Source organism: Theobroma cacao, chromosome 10 (genome assembly GCF_053813885.1).
Source record: "Theobroma cacao isolate CCN51 chromosome 10, ASM5381388v1, whole genome shotgun sequence".
Taxonomy (NCBI): Eukaryota; Viridiplantae; Streptophyta; class Magnoliopsida; order Malvales; family Malvaceae; genus Theobroma; species Theobroma cacao.
The window spans coordinates 4,609,679-4,632,230 of NC_142648.1; the positions used below are offsets into that span (position 1 = coordinate 4,609,679).

The following is a 22,552-nucleotide window of genomic DNA, read 5'->3' on the forward strand; positions in this document are numbered from 1 at the left end:
TTGAGAAATTTGTATTGGAAAAACCAGGTTTATGACCAAGAATCAGTCCCTTTAATGTCAACAGATGGTGTTATAACCTCCATGTTGGATGTTTGTGATAGCATGGTCAGTGAATCAAGACGTAAGAAATTTTTTCTGCTTGTCTTTATTAAGAAGGAAGTGATTATGCCCCATGATGAATATCTGGCAATGCTCAAGGCGAAGCAAGCAGAAGAAATTCTTCACCAGCTTGAAGATATGGTTCGGTTGCAGGCTCAAGGTTGGAGGTTCCGACAAGCAGATTGGGAAAACATGGCTAACGTTATAAGACAAGCGGGACTTGGTAATTCGATAAGGAACGCTTTGGATTTAGTGAGGGAACGTGCTACAAGGGAGTCGAGCGAACAACAATTGGTTAGGTTGGTGCCTGCAGCTGCAGCCTCGGTTCAAGCCTTGGAAAAAGTGACCTGTCATTCAGAAGAGAAGTGTTCAGTGTGTTTGGAAGAGATGTTAACTGGTTCTCAAGTTACCAAAATGCCTTGCTCCCATTTGTTTCATGGAGATTGCATTATTCAATGGCTGAAGACAAGTCATATATGTCCTGTGTGTCGGTTTAAGTTGCCAACAACATAGTTTTTAATGTACTTTTTATTAATCAATTTGTTCCATCTAATCACATTTGGTTTTAGCTAGTTTATTTTTCTTTCTTCTGAATGTTTAAAATTTGTTTCAATATTGACATTAGAAGGTATCCTTCTCCGGATGTATTTCAGATTTTGACATGTATAATACAAAATTTTAAGCTTTTATCTATACTTTTACGTTTTTTTGAACTGGATTTTTCTTTTTTATATTTTTTTCGGATAAACCAGTAACATACCAGATTTTTTTATCTGATGTCCTCTGATGAATGGTGCTTTTAGCAACTGTATCTTCGGCCTCCACCGAACGACACCGTTTCTTTCACTCTGGTTTCTTCACAGCTGCATACCCTCAGCTTTTTCGATCCAGCAACACAGATCTAAGCCTTTCACAGTTCATATAGCCATGCCACTCTCTAGCCTACGTCGTATTCTACTGCCACACTCATGTCTCAGATCAAAAAGCAATCTTTCGAGCTTTTAGATTCTACACCCCGAATGCCCCAAAATCCCTAAATCTCAGAACTTTCTAGTCTAAAGAACAAAGCATGAAACCATTCTATGGTTTCTTTAAAGAGTTTTCATCCTAGGTTTCTACTTTGATTATTTTTTTTTTCTTGTGGTTTTCTAAGGCTGGTAGAGGTGCTAGGTGTCTAGGGGTTTCTCTATCGCGGCTTTGCTAGGTTTTTTTCAGCAAACCCTCTCCCTCCAAAGAAATTTTTGGGCTCTCCCATCAACAGAGAGAGCAGAAAGCTGCCCTCAAGGGTGCTGGCAGGTGGTACCGCACTCGTTTCTGCATATGTTTTGCCAACGAATTTGAAAAATCCCTCGAACAACCCCAAACCCATGTTTTTCCACAACTCAAACTCAAAATCCCATTTTAAAAAACTAATCTTTTCTTCCAATTTTTCAATCTTTTCCCTTTTTATTCACCAAAAACTTCTTTTTAGATACACCCAAAATCACAACTATGTGAATGTGTACATGAAATGGAAGAAAGATCCATTCTTTGACTCAATAATGCACATCCATAAATCCATAGAGCTTAAACCAATTATTCAACTCAAAAACTTCATTGCCAAAGACCCCAGTGGTTGCATCCCCATCTCTGCTGTATCAAAAAGAGGCTTAGAATTTGATATTTCCATTAAGGTTGCTAGGTTCCTTAGGCAATACCCTTCAGTTTTTGAGGAGTTTAGAGGTCCTGAATACAATTTGCCTTGGTTTAGGTTGACCCCAGAAGCTGCTGAGATTGATAGAGAGGAGAAAAGGGTATTTGATGAATGCAAGGAGGATTTGAAGGATAGGTTGAAAAGGTTTATTTTAATGAGTAAAGATAAGGTTTTGCCTTTGAAGATTATTAAAGGAATGGAATGGTATTTGGGGTTGCCTGAAGGGTTTTTGGAGGATTCAAAAGGGAATCTAGATGAGTCTTTTAGGTTTATGGACATGGAAGATGGGTTAAAAGGATTGGCTGTTGAGAGTGAGCGGGAAAAAGTATTGTCTACGATGCAAAGAAATGCGATGAAAAATGGAGTGTATTTTGGTGGGACAATGGAAGGAATTGAGTTTCCAATTTTTCCATCAAAGGGTTTAAGGTTAAGGAGGAAGATCGAAGGTTGGTTAAATGAGTTTCAAAAACTTCCTTACGTTTCACCTTATGAGGATTTTTCACATTTAGATCCTAATAGTGATGTAGCTGAGAAGAGGGTTGTAGGGATTCTTCACGAGTTGTTGAGTTTGTTTGTTGAACACTCAGCACAAAGGAAGAAGCTTTTGTGTCTTAAGAAATATTTTGGGTTGCCACAGAAAGTCCACAAAGCATTTGAAAGGCATCCTCATATGTTTTATTTATCTTTTAAGAACAAGACTTGTACTGCAATTCTCAAGGAGGCATATTGTGGTAAGTCTAGTATAGAGAGGCATCCATTGTTGGGAGTGAGGAAGAAATATATTCGATTGGTAAAAGAATCAGGTAGGATTTTGAAGAATAGAAAGACGAATAACCAGTTTATTAAGCAAGAAAAGTTGGAGAAGGATTCGGATTCGGATTCAGAGTCAGATGACAGAACGGAGCTTCCTTTGTAAATTATGTTTCCATAATTTTTACGTTAGACATGTACAGGCTAACACAATAAGTGTGGGCAAGAGCTTCTCCTAGACGGTGATTAGAGCTTATGCTTATATACTAGCCTTTCAGTGGCAGGGGATTTGTCTTAGTTAGACATTGGAACTAACAATAGTACTTAAAATGTGGCAAGTCTTGGACCTGTTGGTGCATTTGAGCAGTTCTTTCATTGTGAAGGTACTTCTGAAAATGTAGCTATTAGCATTGCCATGATGTTATTAATCTCAAAACGTTTCTTGCGCATGATGTTAACATGTTCATGTTCTATAAGTATTGCTAGCAAATTTTAATATAGAAGAGGTTTCATTAGTCTTCTCTTGTGATATTTAACCTATGTCTTCAATAGATGCTCTAGTTAGTGCCTCAATTTCTTTCCTGGTATAAGTAACTGTCAACTGTTTATTGATTGTGGTTCACGTCAAAATCTATCTAATTGGTGTCCATTTGGCTTGCCTTGCAGAGCAACAACAAGAACAAGAAAAAGCAGCTGAAGGAGGATCATTCCATTGAAGATTAGAATTACATTGACTAGTTTAACCATTTTGATAATCAAATGACTTTGAATGGCAGTTTGTTGAATCATCCAACAGAACAGTCGCTGGAAACTAGTGTGTTCTTCAGTAGTGAATTGGCCAACAGTAAGAAGCTTAAAAATCATTTTGAGGCTGAAATATGATGCTCCTTCCTTCTGTATCTGTTGTCTATACCTGAGATGAAGCATTGCTTACCTAGTATCATGATCTGCTAAGTATTTTGGGTTCACTGGGATTCTGAACTGCAAGCAGAAGTCAAAACTCCCAAGTTAACCAAATCCTGTCAGCTACATCTGGTATTTATGTCATGGTGAAATGTCAAACTGTTAACGTCCAAATATAGACATATCTTGCTGAAGTCAAAAAAAAAAAAAAAAAAAACACTAATGCATGCGTCAGGCATTTTCATTTTCAACCTTACTTAATTCCCTTCATTGACAAGTTTGTGCAGTGGGGAGTACATGATGCTTAACCATGAATCCATTGACCTGACATATTATAATGTTCTGATTTCTAACTTGGATGCCTGCAAAGTCAATTCTCTTCAACATGTAAATTAAAATAGAATGCTATTCTGGACAACTTAAGACATGAATTATTAAATCAGTAAAAAAATAGTTTCCCATCCCAATTCAGAATCCAGACAAAGATAATAAAATGTTTTCCATATATATAAAAATATGATTGCGAATTGTAGCATAAAGGGTATGTTTAGTTCGGGAGAATGACTTTTATTTTGACATTTGGTTTGCAGAATGGTTATTTTTTGAAACTTCAAAATAAAAAATTTCAAATTAAAATTAGGGGTATTTTCATGAAAAAAGGTATGCTGTTTTTTTTTTTTTTTTTCTGGAAATAAAATTTGTTATGTTTGAGTTGTAAAGACAATAAAGAACAAGGGAAGACGCCAGGATTGCTGAGATGCTGTTTGGTTGCATATTTTGACAATTGTCAAAATATTAGGCAGATTTTAATGTTTTAATTTACCTAATATGTAACGGATGTTAGGTACATTTAGTTTTCAAAGGGCGTCTTTTTGGACACTTTCGATTGACACAACACAACACAACACAACATAAGAGAACTCGACAAGGACGAGGCTTCGGACCATACTAGTATAGGCCGGCATCACTCTACTTTCCACGTGTCCTCTTTTTCCTATACTTGAAAAAACTGATTTTTCTCTATTATTATTTATATAATATTTGAAAAAAAAAAATAAGTAAATATGTGTATTTTATTTTAAAATAAACAAATTTTTATAATTAATGATCTATTAATTATTATTAATCAAAATATTATATTATAATAATAAATAATTTAACACAATAATATAATATGTGTTTTTTGATCTTTTAGATTAACGTTTCCTTAATATAAAATGACAATTGATAATTTAATTAATAATACTGTTAATTATAAAAAAATTTTAATTTAAAATAAAAATATTAACTGAACATAATAAAAAATTTTATTTAAAATTTTTAAATAATTCAAATAAATTGATGATTAACAAAGGGTGGCGGGCCCGACACTTAAATCAATTGGGGCCCATAAACCCAAAGAGTATTGAAGGTAAGTATAAAAGCCTCTATTTCTGACTTCGACTTCGCCTCCTGGGTTACGTTCTCTTCTGATATTCGTTTCTACTCTCTGTCTCTCTCTCTCTCGCCTTCGAATTTTATTTCAAGTAAGTTTCTATTTATTTTTCTTTACATAAAAATTTTATTACCTTCTTTATTTGAAGATTCTATTTTTATTCCTAACATTAGTTCTCTCATCTATAAACAATAATTAGATTTTTCTGAATTTTGTTCCGTCAGAATTTTTCTATGTATATTCGTAAAAGTACATGGAAACCTATAAGTGTTCAGCGAATTTTTGTTGGAATGAGAACAAATTTTTGTATAGGTACGTTGGAAACCTCGTATATAGCGTTATGTACGAAAAATCGAGGATATTTTATTCAGTAAATATGTGAAAGAATCGAATCGAGAGGATAACATTAAACTAGGATGGAATTGGTTGGTCTTGAGTTAGCTTTGAAACTTGTAGTATAAGATGTGAGAAAAAAAGAAAATCGATAATTAATGAGATTGTATGTAAATCTTTTGTATAAATGTAAGCGGAATTTGAATCCAAAATCTCTTATTTATTAAAAAAAATATTTTTGTTAATTAGATTAATCATATCTCAATTATGTAATATTATTGAAATTGAGACAGAAATCTGGAGTTAAAGATCATTCAAATTGCTGAAAATGTAATATATCATAAGGTGTAAGATTATAGTCAGATATGCAGGCATGATAAAAGCCATTAAATTTTGTGATTAAAATTTATTATATGCATTAATTTTCACTCATGCACCAGGTAACATTAGGAAACTTTTTTACTAGATATCAGATTTGTAACTTAATTATAAATTCAAAACAATTATATTGCTCATGTTATAGGCTTTTGTAATAATTTTGGAATTTTTTCCATGGTTATTATCCAGATCCAAGTAAAGTTTGTAGCATGTTTAGGTCTTTGAATACAAGATCAAGATGCATCCACCTAACTTTTCCCAATTATTATTTCTAATCACTTTGTAAATACATTACCTTTGTATTTAAAAATAGCATAAATAGTATTTAAAAAAAATTACAAATAGCAAAAGCAGCTTGAAGTCAAGAATAATCTCAAACAAATTAAGCCATTCTCCTTTCTTTTTACCTTGTACTAATCAAATCTCCAATAGACCCCACAGAGCAATACTACATGCTTGGTAGTAATAATAGTAAAGATTTGATTATTTCAAGTTAATAAGAGAGGGAGTGAAAAAAGGAAAAGTAAGAAAGGAGAGATTTCAATGTTAAAATATGCTCCAAAATATCTGAGAAAAGAAAAAGAAAGTCCATTTTTTCTTCTCATAAAATTTTCTTTCTTCTTTTTCATCATTTTCCTAGGTAATTTCTGTGAATTTGCATATATGAATTGGAAAATAGTGTGTTGGGTTGGTTTTCTGTTTGATGAATTTGTTCTGGATTGGAAGATTGGTTTTGTTAAGAATTTGGATTTTGGGATTAGCGTTTTTGTGGCTTTCTTGTTCCAGTTGTACGTCTTACAAGCAATGGTTGCTTTCTCTCTTCTTTTTTTTGGTTTTGAGTTTTGTGTGCTTCTTGAATCTATGTTAAGAGATTTCTGTGTTAGTTTCTTTAGGCTTTTTATATGTATATTTTCCTGATTTGGGATGGTTGATATTATCATATGCTAATTATGATTAATTTACTTCTATGTTCTTGTCCTCAGAAATTCATTTGGGGGAGTATATAAATTAAAGCAGAACGTGCACGGTGTTCTCTTATAAATTTTACCAATGATTACATATGATATAGATCCTGATGTCCTTCGCTGGGGTCTCGAAGATCTACAAGTTTGTGTATTTAGCCATTCTGGTGCCAGTGGTAGTGTTACTCAATATGAGAGAGACAATAGCCAAACTGGGTATATTGGAGAGGGTTATTATGAACCAGAACATGTAAATGTAGAGAATGATGCGGTTATTGCACATGCCTTTCAAGAGGAACTCTCTCGAGTTGCTGCTGCAGAGGCATCTGGATCTACTAATCCTGGCCAAGATTCTATTCTTGCCCAAGATTGTTTTGGCTTTCCTGGAAGACAACATAGTTCTGGTAGTGGGAATTTCGTAAGTTGCCATTATGGCTCAATGATTATATTGACGTTTTATTAATTTAATGTTGTTACCTATTGTGTATAGATCATGAAGATGTTAGGAAAATTGTAGAAGATCCTAACCAAACTGAACGGTGCACAAATGAAGTTAATCACGTGAAGAGGGATTTAAGTGATCAAAACATTAGTAGAAGTGAACAAGGTGGTGACTCTGGCATGGGAGACAAAGTTTTTCTTGGTGAAGACATGTTGCGTATAGATAAAATTGATGAGTCATCTGCTCTTGATGGTGAAGTAGAGAAGAGGTTGAATGACATGGTTGCTATTCCCGTAAGTACAAGTCCTGGAAAGTTGCATTATTTATTAGGATTTGAAGAATTTTCTTGTTAAATTTTAATTGAAGTTCTGCTGCAGTGAGTGGAAGCATCATTTCGCACATTGTTTTCTTTAACTTTTTAGTTGATTTTATTTTTTAATATAATTTTGATGAAGTCCTTGTGTTTTCAATCTCTTTTGTGAGGAATGAAATTTGACGAATTGATCATGGTAACCCAATCAAGTGTTCTGCATCATTTGCAATCTTAAACTAGCTGTTCTTCAAATAAAATAATGCCTGTTCTGACTTCATTCCTTTTGTTTTGTGGAAGTATTGGGTTAAATTATTGTTCATAATTTGTTATGCTTCTGTTAGAGGAATTTTTGGCTATGAAAGCTATAACATTTGCCTTGTCCTTCTTTCTCCCCCTATGCATTGAAAAAAGAAGGCTGGATATATTTAAATTTAACAAAATTATAATTTTGTTAATTGGTTACAAATTTTTCTAATGAATGTTATGAATCTTGGTTGAGTTGGTGTATGCTCTTTTGGTAAACAATGTTTTATTTTAATGGAATGATTAGGGATCATCACATGTTAAAATTAATTCATTTGTTTATATTTTCTTAATTTAAAATTCAAGCATTAAAGTTTAGTAGGTTGGCACTGCTTGAAGTGTCTCAAGGTTCACCATTAAGTTGCATCTACTGATGCAAAAAGGCGAACTTCGATTTGTGATTGTGGATGTGATTTCTTCAACTTTTACCCTGTAACACTGTGTTGGATCAGAATTGACTTTGCTAATTTTATGATATGTATCGTGCAGCATGTACCTAAAATTAATAGTGAAATACCATCAGCTGATGAAGAGATATCAGACCATCAAAGGCTACTTGATAGGTTTGGCTCGAAATTTTCTCTATTTTATCTGATTCTCTTATGATTTTGTGGAAAATAAACTTCACCACCCTGAACTTTGGGATTGGTTTCATTTTATATCCTAAATTTTCATATTTCGAGAATTAACATCCCAATCTATGATCCAATTCCAGGGTTAGCAATTTAAAGAAAACCCTTTAAAATGATAGAAGCGCATCTGCATATCAGGCACTAGGGTGCTATGACAAGTTGCACATTATTATGTGGTCTAACAAAAGACTAAATGACTCTCATTTAGAACCTCATATAGCTCTAGACCCTCCTTGGTTCAAATCTAATCTCCCCTGCCTAACGTCTACTTTGCTTTTTCTCTTTTTGATATCGTAGCGTTAACCCTAATTTTTTGTGAGAACTTAACTTTTAGACTCCATTATTGAAATTGCAGGTGGTTCTGACCATCGGTCATAAAATTCCTAAAAGAAGCTTCTTGTTGAATTTTGATAGCAACCTTAAAAATTAGGTTACCTCAAATTTATGCAGTGCTAGAATTTAAAAGCACGTCGTGAAACTAACAGCTCTGGAACAAAATGAGAACCATTTGAGTTTAGTCATCCACTCTGTGTATTCCAATGATATTCCTTTTGCATGACATTATAAATAACTCACAATGTCCATTGAGAAAAGTCTCACCTATCAATAGCTAGCTGAGCTCATTAAGCTCAATTGGACTCACTAGAAATATGTCCAGTTGCTTTAGGTTTCCATTCTTGAGGTAGTGGGAAATTAAGTAATGATAAAAGAAAAAAAATGTTTCATTTAAATATATTTTAATGAGGATCGAAGATAACTGAAGCCATTTAACCAGCATGTTTGGCATTTTCCATGAGGTTGCCCATGTATGGATCCATCTTGGTAAATAGTTCTGCTCCTTTTTGAAAGGGTCTTTTGTACCTCATTGCCTTCTATAAGATATCAAGGTGTGGTTGAGCATGTGTATTTTTTTTACAATGAGAAATTCACTTGTTTAAGTTTTTTTTTTTTTTAATTCTTTAAAATATTTTAACTCTTGTATCAGGATCCATTTGGTAAGTAATTGCTCCTTTGCCATAGAATTCCCTCTCCCCATTCAACTGTTTTTTTTCCCTCTTCTATAGACTTGCCATTCAATTTTGGCATCTAGTGAGTTGTTCTTGCTTAACCATTTTTTGTTTCTTCTTCTCCATTAAAAAAAAAAATTACTTTTGCGGTTAAGTTATTGGGTTGTGTTTGTTTTAGTAATACACTCAATCTTATGAATGTTGGGTTTTAATTACATATTCAATTTTGAATTTATTATTGTATATTTCAGGTTGCAGTTGTATGGTCTGGTTGAGAATAAGGTTCAAGGTGATGGTAACTGTCAGGTTGGTTTTTACTTAATTCTCTAATAGAAAGATGCATGATATTGCATGTTAACATGCACAGGTGTTTTCTTTGCTGAATTGTAGTGAGACATAGACGCAAGTGATTGAAAGGGGTTTTAATTGCAATAAACATGTTGGATGAAGATACTATATAAAAACTGTCATGCTAATTTCATGAGTTTATGGTGACTCTTAACTATTTTATAATCTTTATGGTCGTTGAATATAGTGTCTGAGTCATTATTACCAGGTACGTGGTACGGGTTTGGGGATGAGGCATATGGATTAATTTTTTCATGGTATGATGGGGGTAGTTTTAATTGGTTTGTTATTTTGGGTCGTGGCACATTGTAAGGTACTTGTGGGACTGTATTTACTTTAAAAGATTATAGGTGTTTCTTTTTTCAATTACACAAGTATATTGTAGTATGAACATATAAGTTTATAAATATTTTTATAAGCAACTATTTTCATGATTGTAAGAAAATAAAAATGAATATTACTTTTAAATCTCTTTTTTTTAAAGAGAGGAAGTAACAATAGTAAATTTTTGTAGTAGTTTTGTTCCCTCTTTACTCTCCAAATAATGTCAGTCAATTTATTTAATTACCAATAAATAAAGGAAATACTGGGAATGAATATTGCATATAAATGGACCAATGATAATAATAAGCCCAAAACGAAACCCACTTTTTTTTTTGAAAGATAAAACGAAACCCACTTAACATAGAATGTAGATAAAAATTCTAAATCATTTTAATTTTAAAGTTTACATGTACTCTTTTGGTGCATGGCCTCTGTATGCCTATGCAGCCCACTGTTTTTAATCTTTTCGCCTGGAATCAACCTTTGAGTTTCCAGATTCTTTCATTCTTTTTATATTTTAAAATTTTTGGACATGTCAATATTTCTTCTTTTGCATTTGAAAACATCCTTTTACCTTTCTCTCTTCATTGTTTCTCCATTGTGCCTCTTTCTTCTTTCTTCTCTTGCTCATGTCGAACTTCTTTTCTTTCTATTTAACCAATCAATTTGGGTCCATGATTTTGGCAATCCAGGCCATGTACCCAAACAATCTGGGACATAAAAGACCCATGATCTGGAATGTACAAATTGGATCACCAACCCAGGGGGTAGTTGTGATTTTGGTGACTATGGTCTGCATACAATAATTTTCAGATGGTGCTATCATGTCCTCTAGCAATCACTTGTATTAGACCGAACCTTCCTGTTATTTATCTGTTTGTGGATAATATGGATTTTCATTTGCCATTGTTGCATTGCATTGTCTACATCTAAATAACTTGAGAACTTAATGGATGTGGTGAGAATGCATAGTATTCATTTGCCAAAATTTTACTCGGAGTTTATATAGAGACTTCTAAGGAAGGCAATGAAAATGGAAAAAAAATACCATTTCCATTTGTCTTCCCCTGCCATTATTTTCTACTTGGCAGAAAGACTGCATGCTTTTGAATTGTTGCACAATAGGTAGGGCTGTTCCTCTGGTTGTTGGTTACTGATACTATGCATCCAAGAAAAACAATAACACATGGAAACATATATATGTACATATAACTACGGGAATTAGTCTACAGTTTTTGGTTTCGGCAGTGACAATTTCCAATTGAATTTATGTGTCGTTCACAAGATTTAGGACTTATTTTTCCAAGAATATCATCAATGATTGATGCTTAACTATTGATTTATTAATTGAACTTGATGACCGTAGAGCCTGACTTGTAATTTTGAAGTCAACTGTGTCAATGCCAGAAGATTTAGGACTTATTTTTCCAAGAATATCATCAATGATTGATGCTTAACTATGGATTTATTAATTAAACTTGATGACCGTAGAGCCTGACTTGTAATTTTGAAGTCAACTGTGTCAATGCCTTAAGTGATTCCTTTTATTTTATATGTTCCAGTTTCGTTCTTTATCAGATCAACTTTACCGTTCTCAAGATCACCACAGGTTTGTGAGGCAGCAAGTTGTTTCTCAGGTTGGTTGGCATTTCTATAAGTTCATTTTATCCAGTCAATTGAAGTCCTTTGGTGGCATTAGTCTAATGATTTTTTTTTTCTCTTGATATGTTTGATTTCATTAGCTTAAATTGAATCCAGAGATTTACAAGGGCTATGTTCCAATGGCTTATGGCGACTATTTGAAGAAAATGAACAAGTAAAAATGTTTCCGTGCTATTGTAGTACTAAAAATGTTTTAAGAACACTTTCATGCTTACAATAGTTATTTACATCGATGAAGCAGGAATGGTGAATGGGGTGATCATGTTACATTGCAAGCAGCTGCAGATACGGTATGGTCAACTACCAAACCTTTCTATTTCTAACATGATTTGACTTTAGTTCTTTTCCCAACGGATTGCTGGATTTAAAGTATTTGAATATAGACCATAAATTTTGTACCACCATAAGGCTTAAACTTTGGCAATATACGAGAACTGATTTTTGTTCACATTATTTTTTTAGGAAATGTTCGCTGTTTAAGTTTTAAATGCATGCTTGTTTTCTAAAAGAAGTATTAATATTAAGCTTTACCCGTGTGGGTGAACTTTGTTACCACAATGAGTTTGTGGTTTTCTAAGATTGGAAAGTTATATGGGAGCAATATGTTATTCCTTGCCTAAAAACTTGACAATGGCCACAAATTTGTGGGTTGAGGTAAGGCAACAAAATAGATGATTTATAATTATTCATGTGATACTGTTTCCTATTGTTTAAGATTTTAAGCGTTCATCAGATTGGGTAATAAAATATGTCTCATTGCACAATAACATTTTTTTATCAAGCAATTTCAAGTTCTATTTTATAAAATAATGGAGGACTTTTATTTGTATTTTCTTTAAGACATTTACTTATTATAAAGCGGTTTAGTTTGTAGGTTCATGTGTGGTATGCTTGAGAAGTTGCTGAAGAGATGTGTGATTGTTACAAATATAACTAAACAACATTAAAGCACGTAACATTTCATATCTTGCATTACTTTTGCAACTCTAGTGTTTTGCTTACTTTACGTGGACTATTTAATAGATGATTAATGTAAATTTGCTGTTTGATTGCAGTATGGGGTGAAGATATTTGTATTAACTTCATTTAAGGATACATGTTATATCGAGATCCTTCCACATCGTCAAAAGTCTCAACGAAGTAAGATATATTGATGCTTTTCATCTTTTTTCTTTTTTTGGTATAATATTGGAAATGTAGCATTTTTTTTTTTTTTGAAAGGCTATTGGAAATGTAGCATTAATATATGAGAAAACAAAAAAACCAGAGATGGGTTGTTCAGATATGTCATTAGATTTTAAACTTTTAAGGCTAGACTCAATTTACAATACTTGTCACATGCTTATCACAACATTTTTTGGGATAAAACAGAAAAAGCACCAATTAGATAAATGTAAGAAAAGCATGTCTATATGATCATGAAGCTTGTGAAATGGTGTAGGTTGTTGAATTCATGGATCACCCATTCTTCCTGAACTTTGTATAACTTATTTTTGGATAGCAGTTCATATTTCCCAATATTTGAGAAGCAGATATACTTGTGATGGGGTCAGAGTTTTGCCATATTTTCTTTTTCATATCATGGTTTTTTTGTCTTTGAATTCGTACAAAATAGTGCTTTTCAACTTTTTTGCTTTAGATGGAAATGATAATATTCTAGTTTTTAACTAAGACCGAAACTTGCCAATCGAATATGATGAAAGAATTCTTTGCCTCTTAAAATTGCCTATGGCTGTTCTAGTTGCTGGTTTTACGTACTTGCTTCCATGTTACCTGTTTATGAATTATGACTTTCTAGTTGCTGGTTTTATGTACTTGCGTCCATGTTACCTGTTCATGAATTATGACTTATGCAGTTATATTCTTGAGTTTCTGGGCTGAGGTGCACTATAATTCGATTTATCCTGAAGAAGGTAAACTTACTCAGCAAAATGCATTTAATAAAACACGAGTTGCCATTCCCAATGTGGAAGAAACTGTTTTAAGTTATTGTATAATCATGTTCATGTTGTTTTTTATATCCAGAACTGCCTATGTTAGAGAGTCAGAAAAAGAAGAAATGGTGGATGATTTTAAGTTAAGAGCATTGCTTGCGATGGCAGACTCATACATTGCACCTGGTGGAGTTTCCATTGGGGGTTAGGGCTGCCTTTGATAGTTAGTAGCATCTTTCTTTCCATCTTTGTACATGCCATGTAATTTCTTTCATGTATATAGATCGGACCTTGTGACACTTTCTTCTCCTTTTTTCTTCTTTAAGATCGGCAATAGGGCAATTGGTTAATAGTATTTGATTGTAAATAAATTTTTAGTGATTTCTTCAATTGATTGATTGATTTATTTATTTAGTTTTAGCATATTAGGAGCACATCATTATTAATAGAAAAATTCACGTATACGTCACAAGATCATTACTTCTTTTTATAAAAATTTAACCTGATAAAACATGTAACATAAAGTTGACTTTTATAAATTTAGTCTTAAAATCTAATATTTAATATTCTAACAGAATGTGTACCATTCACGTTTATAAATTTATTAAAATTTTCATAGTAGGCATTATTGGGAAAAATTTTCATCACATAACAAGTCTAGCAAGAGATAAGAATATGAGGTAATATTTACATAATAAATGCAAGCAAAAATTCTCAATATTGATTGCAACTCACTCTAAGCATTTACATCCATAGCTTCTGCTTTACAATCTATATATCCACTTCCAGAATGGATACCCAAAATTATAACTCATCCTCTGCTCTGCTCTGCTCTTGTTCATCCAACACAACCTTCCCTACAACAAGTCTTCTTTGAATATACAATTAAATATCGACAAGGCACCATCTTATTCTCTAGTCCTACTACTACTGGATTGGTGTTTATCTACAACTTTTTTTTTGACTCACCCTCCATGTCAGCTGTACAATTTGCATCTATTTCCAGTCTTGTCGTGGCAGCACAGAAAAAGTAGAGTGCCATATATGCTTTTATACATGGATTATTTAGGCGGCCAATGACGAAAGTAATCCTATGCGCCTTTCTGCAATCAACATTTTCGGGTTTATATAAGTTGGCAGCAGTCACTGATAAGGCTAGGCTAGTAATTATAAAACAAAAGGTAAGGGAAACTCACCTCCAGTTGCAATAAGCTTCTCAACGCGTGAAACAATATGTTTGCCGTAAGTGTACCTCTTCAGGGCATTTAAATGTACCTTGATTCGAGAGAGAATCAACTCAAGACTCCGATCATCACAAGTCTCAAGAACCTTTTGCACAACATAGTTTCCAAATTGATCTTTCATCATGGCCTGCAGTTTTCAATTCCACAAATTTCAGTATTTGGCAAGTGCAAATTAAGAACTGAAACATATTCATGCAAGTACATGGTTAAAAAGTCTTACAAAAGCAGCAAATAATACCCAAGAATTTGCATTAGTAATGCAGCAAGACAAAATATAGAGGAAAAACTTAGGTGCAGGGAATGAAAAAAACAGTGTAAAAATGCACTATGGTGGGTCTCAGGAGAAACTAAGTATTCTGCACACCATCTCTTCTAGGATGATAGTCATATTTCAACATTTTGTACACCATTTTCAGATTTCTTGCTAAGATAGTTATTGCATTGATTTGATTAAAAAACAAAGACAGAAGATCTTCACCATTAAAATATAATCTCTCATTATGGTTACACCAAAAAAAGAAAAACTATTTGATGTGAAAAAATAAAAAATACTTGGAGAAACTGCATACACAAATACATACATATATCACCATTTGCATGTGGAAAAAGAAATTACTATTGTGACAGACCTGCAATGGCTCATTTTCATCAGTAGAACCAAGCATCTCGTTCACCAAAATTTGACGTTCCTCAGGCCCACCAAAAGTCAAGCACTTCTCGACAACATTAGAAGCGAATTTCTGCTGACTCATCTTCACGATTTGTCCTGCAAGCTTGCTGATAATAGCAGATCGCTCATGTGGTTTACCATGTTCAAGAACATGCTACCACACATAAATAGACATGTCAAGGACACATAATTAATACAATAGCATGGATGATCAAAATAGGACATATATTGGCAAAATGCGGCTGGAGCAACAAGCAACTGGTAAAAGAAAATTGGAAGAAACAACTTGAGCCACAATAAAAAGTGATTTTAGCTTGAAACCAAGCATACATCAGCTTTTCCGAAACCTCGTTCATGGCACAGTTTCAAGACAATCCAAAGTGAAGATAAGACACTTTAACAAAAACCAACATAAAAGAAAAGTATTAATGACAAACTAAATATAATCCAGTAAGAATTTAACAAATTGTTCACAAAAGAACTACTAGGACTTGGGTACTAGGGTTGTGTGCAGAAAAATATATGTCAGACGCATGAATTCCAATACATAGTCATACAGTAGAGTGCATTGCTGATGGAGAGTATCTTGTATGCATCTAATGATAGCCAAGCAGAAACAAATATGCCTCCCATGTGATTCAATATAATCCTCCAGGCAAAACAAATTCACATACACAAGTATTTAATCCTTTTTGCATAGGCAGAAATGTGAATATAGAGAACTTCTGAATGATACTTTTGGGATGGGGAAAGGGAAAGAAGGAATAGATGATATCTGATCTGGAAACCAAGATGAAGAAGTTTGATGTCTAAAAATAGTCAAAGAACGAAAAATCTACTAATTACAAACTGATTCTCAGAAAGATCTACTAATTACAAACTGATTCTCAGAGCATATTACAATTAGCAATATATATGCAAAAACAGATAAAGCAATTAACTTGAGAGAACATTGTAGAAAACAAGGTAAGCTCCATTTTTCTGATAGCAGATAAATTAGATCACATTTCCCAAATGAAAAGTAGAAATAGACTAAATTCAAAAGGGAAGCTTAGATACCTGAATAACATAGTTCCCATATTGATCTTGTGCCAGAGTGCATACAGATAGCATGATCTCATCCATAATAATTTGTTGGGTTTTTACATCATCGCAATGTTCCAGAACCCTCTATCAGCATTAATAGTGAGTGAAAATTAATATAAGTAAATGTCATATCTCCAGCAATGAAAGGGTATGATCAGTAAATTTCAAACCTGAATGACACGACAACCATAAGGGTGGGTAGAAAGAGCGACAACTTGGCCATGGAAAGCAGATATGATAAACTGAATTCGATCCTGAGGGACACACTCTATACACTTCTGAATAACATGATTACCGTTCTGATCACGAACACATTTCATGATTGAACCATCAAGCTCTGCCACCATTCCAGTCTGCTGATCCACACCAACAACTTCCAAAGCCTGTGGTCATCAGATTTCTAACAATAAGAGGCTAATATAACTCCCTCAAACCCAAAAGATATACAAGCAATTCACTTTAACTTTGACCATCCTGATAATATATAACCCCCTCAAACCCAAAAGATATACGAGCAATTCACTTTAACTTTGCGGACCATTCTGATAAGACAGGACTTCATCTCATACCATTATCAGATCAATTGTCAACATTAAGTCATTAGATTGCCATAAATAAGTAAAATGTTTTGGTAAAGGCACTTGCATGAAATGCTCTTCCTACATATACTACCACCCCTCTACATCACAATTCTTAAGCAAATTGCTAATTCATCACTTCTGGTAACAGTTGAGGATTCTTGTGCATACTCAAGTGCTCCAAACAACAAAACAGCCATAACTATTATAAATTGGATGATTAAAATAGTTTCATGCGGCCTGTAAAAGTGCTACTAAGCCTGGCAATTTAATAAAAAGTGACTCCAGTATAGGATGGAGGCTATTGAAAGTAAAAAATGATCAATATAGCATGGGAATTCTTTTATAAAAAAAAAAAAAAGAAAGATAGGGAAACACAGTTCATGCACCTTCTGAATCACTCTGCAACCATACATTTGAAGACTGAGAGGCAACACATGACCAGTAAGTTGACTGGCTAACTCTGCTCTTTGACTTTCTGTACCATGCTCAAAAAACTGCAAATCCAGCTCAACAATTAGGCTAGCAATTATAATTATATAAACAGGATGATTGACTAATTGAAATAAGTAATGATGTATATACTTTCTGTATGACATAATTTCCAAACACATCAGTCATCAAAGCGCGAGCATGGGGAATAATCTCAGGAAATATTTTGGTCTTCTCTTCCTCTGTGGCAGTTTCTAATTTCTGCTGAATAAAGCGACTACCATACTGATCCGTACTGCATCATACAATAGCGATTAGATTCAGTACATTACACGCATGAGTGCTGGGCACATAACATAAAAGATAGCACCATGACACTACCTGAATTCAACAACATGATCAATGATATCTAAGAGTTCAAAACACCTAGTCTTGTTGTTCTTAAATTCATCTAATAAAGATGATATGAATCTTCCATCCACATTATTACCAATATCTGAGGGCCATGCTCCTGTTGAGGTTCTCATCATTGAATTAAAACGTGCAGTTCTATCATTCTGTATACTTCCAGAACCAATAGAGGGGAGTACAGAATTTGCCATTGAATTTCCAGCAAACGGCATGCCAAGACCATACGACGGATTCCCATAATAGCCATGATTCAGAGCAGCAGCTTTACCTAAAAGTGGCAGTTCATACTGCTGCTTCTGTTGAGCTAATATTGCCTCAAGGTATGCTTTTTGAAGGCCATCCAAATCCCCATGCAGAGTACCAACATAGTTCCCAGAAAGCAGAGAATCAGGGCTAGCTGCAGCTCGTGCCCCATACTGAGAAGTTCTTTGCAAGTACTGGATATAACGAGGATCCATAAGTGGAGAAAGAAGGTCAGCCCCTTGATTTCCAGCTCTATTTAAACTTTGCCTATCCCCAGTACCAGTCAAAGGGGAACCTACAAAAAAAAAACAGAACGACAACAGCAACAAAAGTTACAGAGAAAAATGTATAAACTGATCAATGCCAACAAAAAAAATATACAAGCTTCCAGAAGATACAATACCTGCATTTAAATGGTTCTTAATCGCTGAATTCAACTTCTGGTTAACAGAATAAGCACTGGGTAGTTGGCCAATGAAATCTGTGTTTGCAAGATTCACATTAGGATGGCCAACATCACATACTTCCAAACTTCCAAGGCCTGAAGGATGCACTTTTGCGTAAAGATCTGCAGAAGAGGAAGTTCTTTTGGGAATGCTGACTTGTCCATTGGAACTAATATTATAAGCATTAATATTAGGTGCAATTCCCTTTTTCCTTGCCAAGTCGATATGGTTGGTAGGAAATGCAAGCTTTTCAGCACTGGACTTGTCAATGAATTGCTGCTGCAAACTCTGATTATGACCATTGGGCATATTGAATGAAAAATCTAGCTGATTATCCAGATCAACCTGAAGCTGAGACCGCATATGACTATTCTCATCTGCATGTCTAGTTTTCGATAAGGTCAACCCAGATAATGTAGCTCCAATTTCAGAAAGTTCAGTCACAGCAGAAGAATGCCCATTTTGGACATTAGATCCAATGATATTCTTTTTTTCTGCATGGCCAACCTTGCTCCCAACAGGAGGAAGTCCAGAACCAGAAGACCTCCCAACTAAATATGGTTCAGGAGTTGTACTCCTCGATAATGATGAACCTACAGCAGATGCAAAAGAGTGAGAAGTAGTTTTACCATGGCTCTGAACTCCTACCACACCTGGACGAGCTACCCCAGCAGGCAAGCTCTCTATGGACTCTGCTGCATTATGAAAACCTGGTGGACTGGGATCAGCAATGCTAGCTGCATCCAACATATCACTAAAAGCATTGCGACTTGATGGCTGTGAGAGATGGCCTGATAAGGTGGCAGGTCGATCAAGTCCATCCTGCACAAGATAATCTTGTCAGCTGTACTACAGAACCAGTTAAATTAAACAAATGGTATTTCAATTAATCAATGATCCACATTCATTCGAATTAAATCACATTGTTTAGTGTTAAGCAATGTTAAGATGTTTCAAGCATAACAATAAAAGTAATGCGGATCTAAAAGTGTTACGAATAAGATAAACATGCATCGTTACAAAACAAACACGAGAACTTCAAGGCAGAAAATAACTGTAATTGATTATCCAAAACTTGAAAATAATTGAATACATTCCAATTTAAATGCTGCAGAAGAAAATAATCTAAAAAGCTGAACCTTGATACCCTTTTTCTCTTTGCACCAATTACTTGGATCATCATACCAAGGTCACAAATACATCATTAAATTGTTGTATTATACAATTTTCATGAAAATCCTTATAGCCATAGTCATCTAATTCCCTCTAATTGCATTTTGTGAAAATCCTTATAGCATGAAAGACAAGAAAAGAAAATGGAGAAGAGAATCCCACAGATACACCATGCAAAAGAAATACATAGTAAAGTACCCAGAAATTCCCAGGAATCTTGGAAGTTAGATCTAGAAAGTGAGCTGAGTTAATAGCGTTAGTGAATAAGAAGATATGTCCAACAAAAACAAAAAGGATTAAAGGATAGGAAAGAAAAGGCAAATTGGTAGATGCTGGATGGAAACTGTAAACAAGTTGAGAAACAAGTAGGAGAGTCTTCAACCTAATATAACCAACAATATGAGATATTTAACGAACTCAACCCAATGATTCAAAGGCACATCTACAATCAAAATAAGAATCTTCTTTTAACACCATCCCACCACAAAAATAAATGCAAGAAAAGAAATATATTAACCAAAGCAAAAAAGGGAAATGAAATTGGAAATCACCTATATGGGAAATTTATACTGGCATGAATATCATAAAAAAAAAAAAAAAACATGACAAAACAACCCATATCAGTACAGAGACATTAAAACCAATAATGTTGCAATGAGGTTAAAAGAAAAAAAAATACAACCTACAAACTCATCAATTGAAGGGGGAGCTACATCACCTGAAGAATGTCAGCAAAACTCTTCCTCCTTGCACCAAGCCCAGTACCAGACAGCCCAACCAAACCATCTGAACCTCTATCAAGCCACTCAGCTGACATTTTTCTAGATGTATTCCTTGCATTGGTATTCCTCAGTTCCATCAAATCATTTTGTTCTTGTTGTACAGAAAGACCTGGCTGCATTGAAAATAAGGACGAACTATCACCGCCATCAACCAACTTCTTCTTTCTCCAGTCCCCAATGTTCCCAAGGGAAGACCCACTAGCCTGAAACCTTTGTGCAACACGCCAATCCTCTTTTGATAACAACGGTGGAGGCAGCCTTGGATTTATGTTTTCATGGGAGTAATAATATGAAAGATATGCAGGGTGTGAGCGTATCTCATCTTCAGACAGCATTCCATTATTGCTACTACTACTACTACCAGCAACAGCAGTTATGCCATTAATGTCTCCAAAATCAGGATTAGCAAAAAGACTACCAACAGCACTCAAGGATCCCTCAACTGTAGGTGGAGCACTGCCACTCCTATATATATTAAGATCCCTTTCACGACCTACAAATTGTTGATTACGATGCGCTTGCAAAATCAATTCTAGCTCAGTGAAACTATCTTCCAAATTCCCACCATGTCTTTCTAAACCATTATCTATAGTTGGTAGCATATCTATGTTACTGCCTGTAACAATCCCCAAAACCCTACATCCACAAAATAACAAATAAATAAAATATAAGCTAAATCCCAGGATAATCAAAACCCATCATGCAAAGTCTTAAGTTTTATTTAATTCTTCTTCATTTACTAAAGCATTTAATAATGGATTTTGTGTTAAAAGATACCGAAAGTCACAAAATAAAAGTGGTTTCATACTTAGAAATCAGTGCCTTTTTTTTCTACTCTTTTCAGTATTTTCTCAGCAAGCAAACAGACAATAAATGAAAATTAAAATTCAATTAAGAAAAGAAACAACTTATTTCAAAAAAAGTCCCATCTTCAGGAAAAAAATAAACATATTAAAAAAATCCCATTTTTTGCAACCAAACAGAGCATAATTGAACATTAAAATTCAATATAAAAACTTTTTTTTTTCTAAAAAAGTCCCATCTTCAGCATAATTGAACATTAAAATTATAAAACAAAAACTATAAATTTAAAAAAAAAAATCCCCAGAGTATTTCTTCAGCAACTAACCATATTACTGAACATTTAATTCAACAAAAAAAACCCAAAATTTTTAAAAATCCCCATGGTATTTTCTCATCAACCACATAGCTTTATAAAACATTGAATTTCAATAAAAAAAATGTAAAAATTTCTTACAAAAACACCTTCAGGCAAATCCCCGCATCAAGTAACAACGAAGCACCAAAATCAATCAACCTGAAACTCAAACCAAATAAAATTCAGCGACAATATTAATTTCTATTATTGAATTACGCTTATAACGACGTCAATTAAGATAAACTTACAGTGCTTGAAGATCAATACTCTTCTTTTATATTTCTTTTATTGAATTCTTTAAACCAAAAAAAAATTTTGGGGATCGAAAATAATAATTATTTTCAATAGATGGGAAAAAAAATTAACAAAGAGGGAGGCGAGGTATGGAGGTTGGAGATCGCGTAATGTCTTCTCTCAGATTCTTTCGAAACGGCCGTTTTTTTTATTTAAATTTATTAGGAAACTTTAAATATGTACAAAATAAAAGGAATAAAGAAACAAGAGAGAGGAAGTGGGGCCGAGAATGAGGTGATATGAGACGTTGGATTAAGAACGGACGGTGATGGACGGTAATTACGTGCATGGACGTTAATTGCTAAGCAAGTAGTTGATTTTTATTTGTTATTATTATTATTATTTCAATGACGTTAGGGTAAAGAGTTGAAAGGAGAATTAGGGTATATACTACATACTTTATGATATAATATAATATAATAACGCATACAGAGAAAATAGAGGATGGTCTATCACTACATCAAATAAGTCATGATCTTTCATTCAATTCAAATAAGTTTTTAGTTTTTTTATTGC

General features: G+C 33.9%; 3 protein-coding genes across 5 annotated transcripts; 2 read left to right on the top strand and 1 right to left on the bottom strand.

Annotated features, from left to right (window-relative positions):
- The first annotated feature begins 1,319 nt into the window (after nt 1–1,319).
- On the top strand, nt 1,320–2,860 carry LOC18586449 (protein WHAT'S THIS FACTOR 9, mitochondrial-like). The gene has a single exon (XM_007009845.3). It carries the CDS (start codon nt 1,467–1,469, stop codon nt 2,706–2,708), a length of 1,242 nt encoding a protein of 413 aa, XP_007009907.3. The 5' UTR covers nt 1,320–1,466; the 3' UTR covers nt 2,709–2,860.
- A 2,034-nt stretch (nt 2,861–4,894) lies between these two features.
- LOC18586450 (Cysteine proteinases superfamily protein) lies at nt 4,895–13,928 on the top strand. Its single transcript, XM_007009846.3, has 11 exons — nt 4,895–4,971; nt 6,575–6,957; nt 7,044–7,288; nt 8,101–8,174; nt 9,502–9,556; nt 11,485–11,559; nt 11,665–11,738; nt 11,826–11,874; nt 12,640–12,724; nt 13,441–13,497; nt 13,610–13,928. The coding sequence occupies exons 2-11, from the start codon at nt 6,642–6,644 to the stop codon at nt 13,663–13,665; spliced, it is 1,086 nt and encodes a 361-aa protein (XP_007009908.1). The 5' UTR covers nt 4,895–4,971; nt 6,575–6,641; the 3' UTR covers nt 13,666–13,928.
- A 289-nt stretch (nt 13,929–14,217) lies between these two features.
- Nucleotides 14,218–22,187, bottom strand: PUM4 (pumilio 4). Of its 3 annotated transcripts, none has more exons than XM_018129249.2 (12): nt 21,991–22,187; nt 21,850–21,901; nt 20,520–21,219; nt 18,586–19,450; nt 17,910–18,477; nt 17,682–17,823; nt 17,486–17,593; nt 16,689–16,901; nt 16,492–16,602; nt 15,392–15,586; nt 14,715–14,889; nt 14,218–14,621 (listed from the first exon to the last, which is right to left on the bottom strand). In XM_018129249.2, exons 3-12 carry the CDS (start codon nt 21,183–21,185, stop codon nt 14,584–14,586), a joined length of 3,081 nt encoding a protein of 1,026 aa, XP_017984738.2. In that variant the 5' UTR covers nt 21,186–21,219; nt 21,850–21,901; nt 21,991–22,187; the 3' UTR covers nt 14,218–14,583. The 3 variants fall into 3 exon arrangements, 2 of the variants coding, with proteins under 2 accessions (XP_017984738.2, XP_007009912.3); XM_007009850.3 differs by having other exon boundaries at nt 21,842–21,901; XR_016023073.1 differs by lacking the exon at nt 14,218–14,621 and having other exon boundaries at nt 14,753–14,889; nt 15,392–15,539; nt 21,842–21,901.
- Nucleotides 22,188–22,552: the final 365 nt, after the last annotated feature.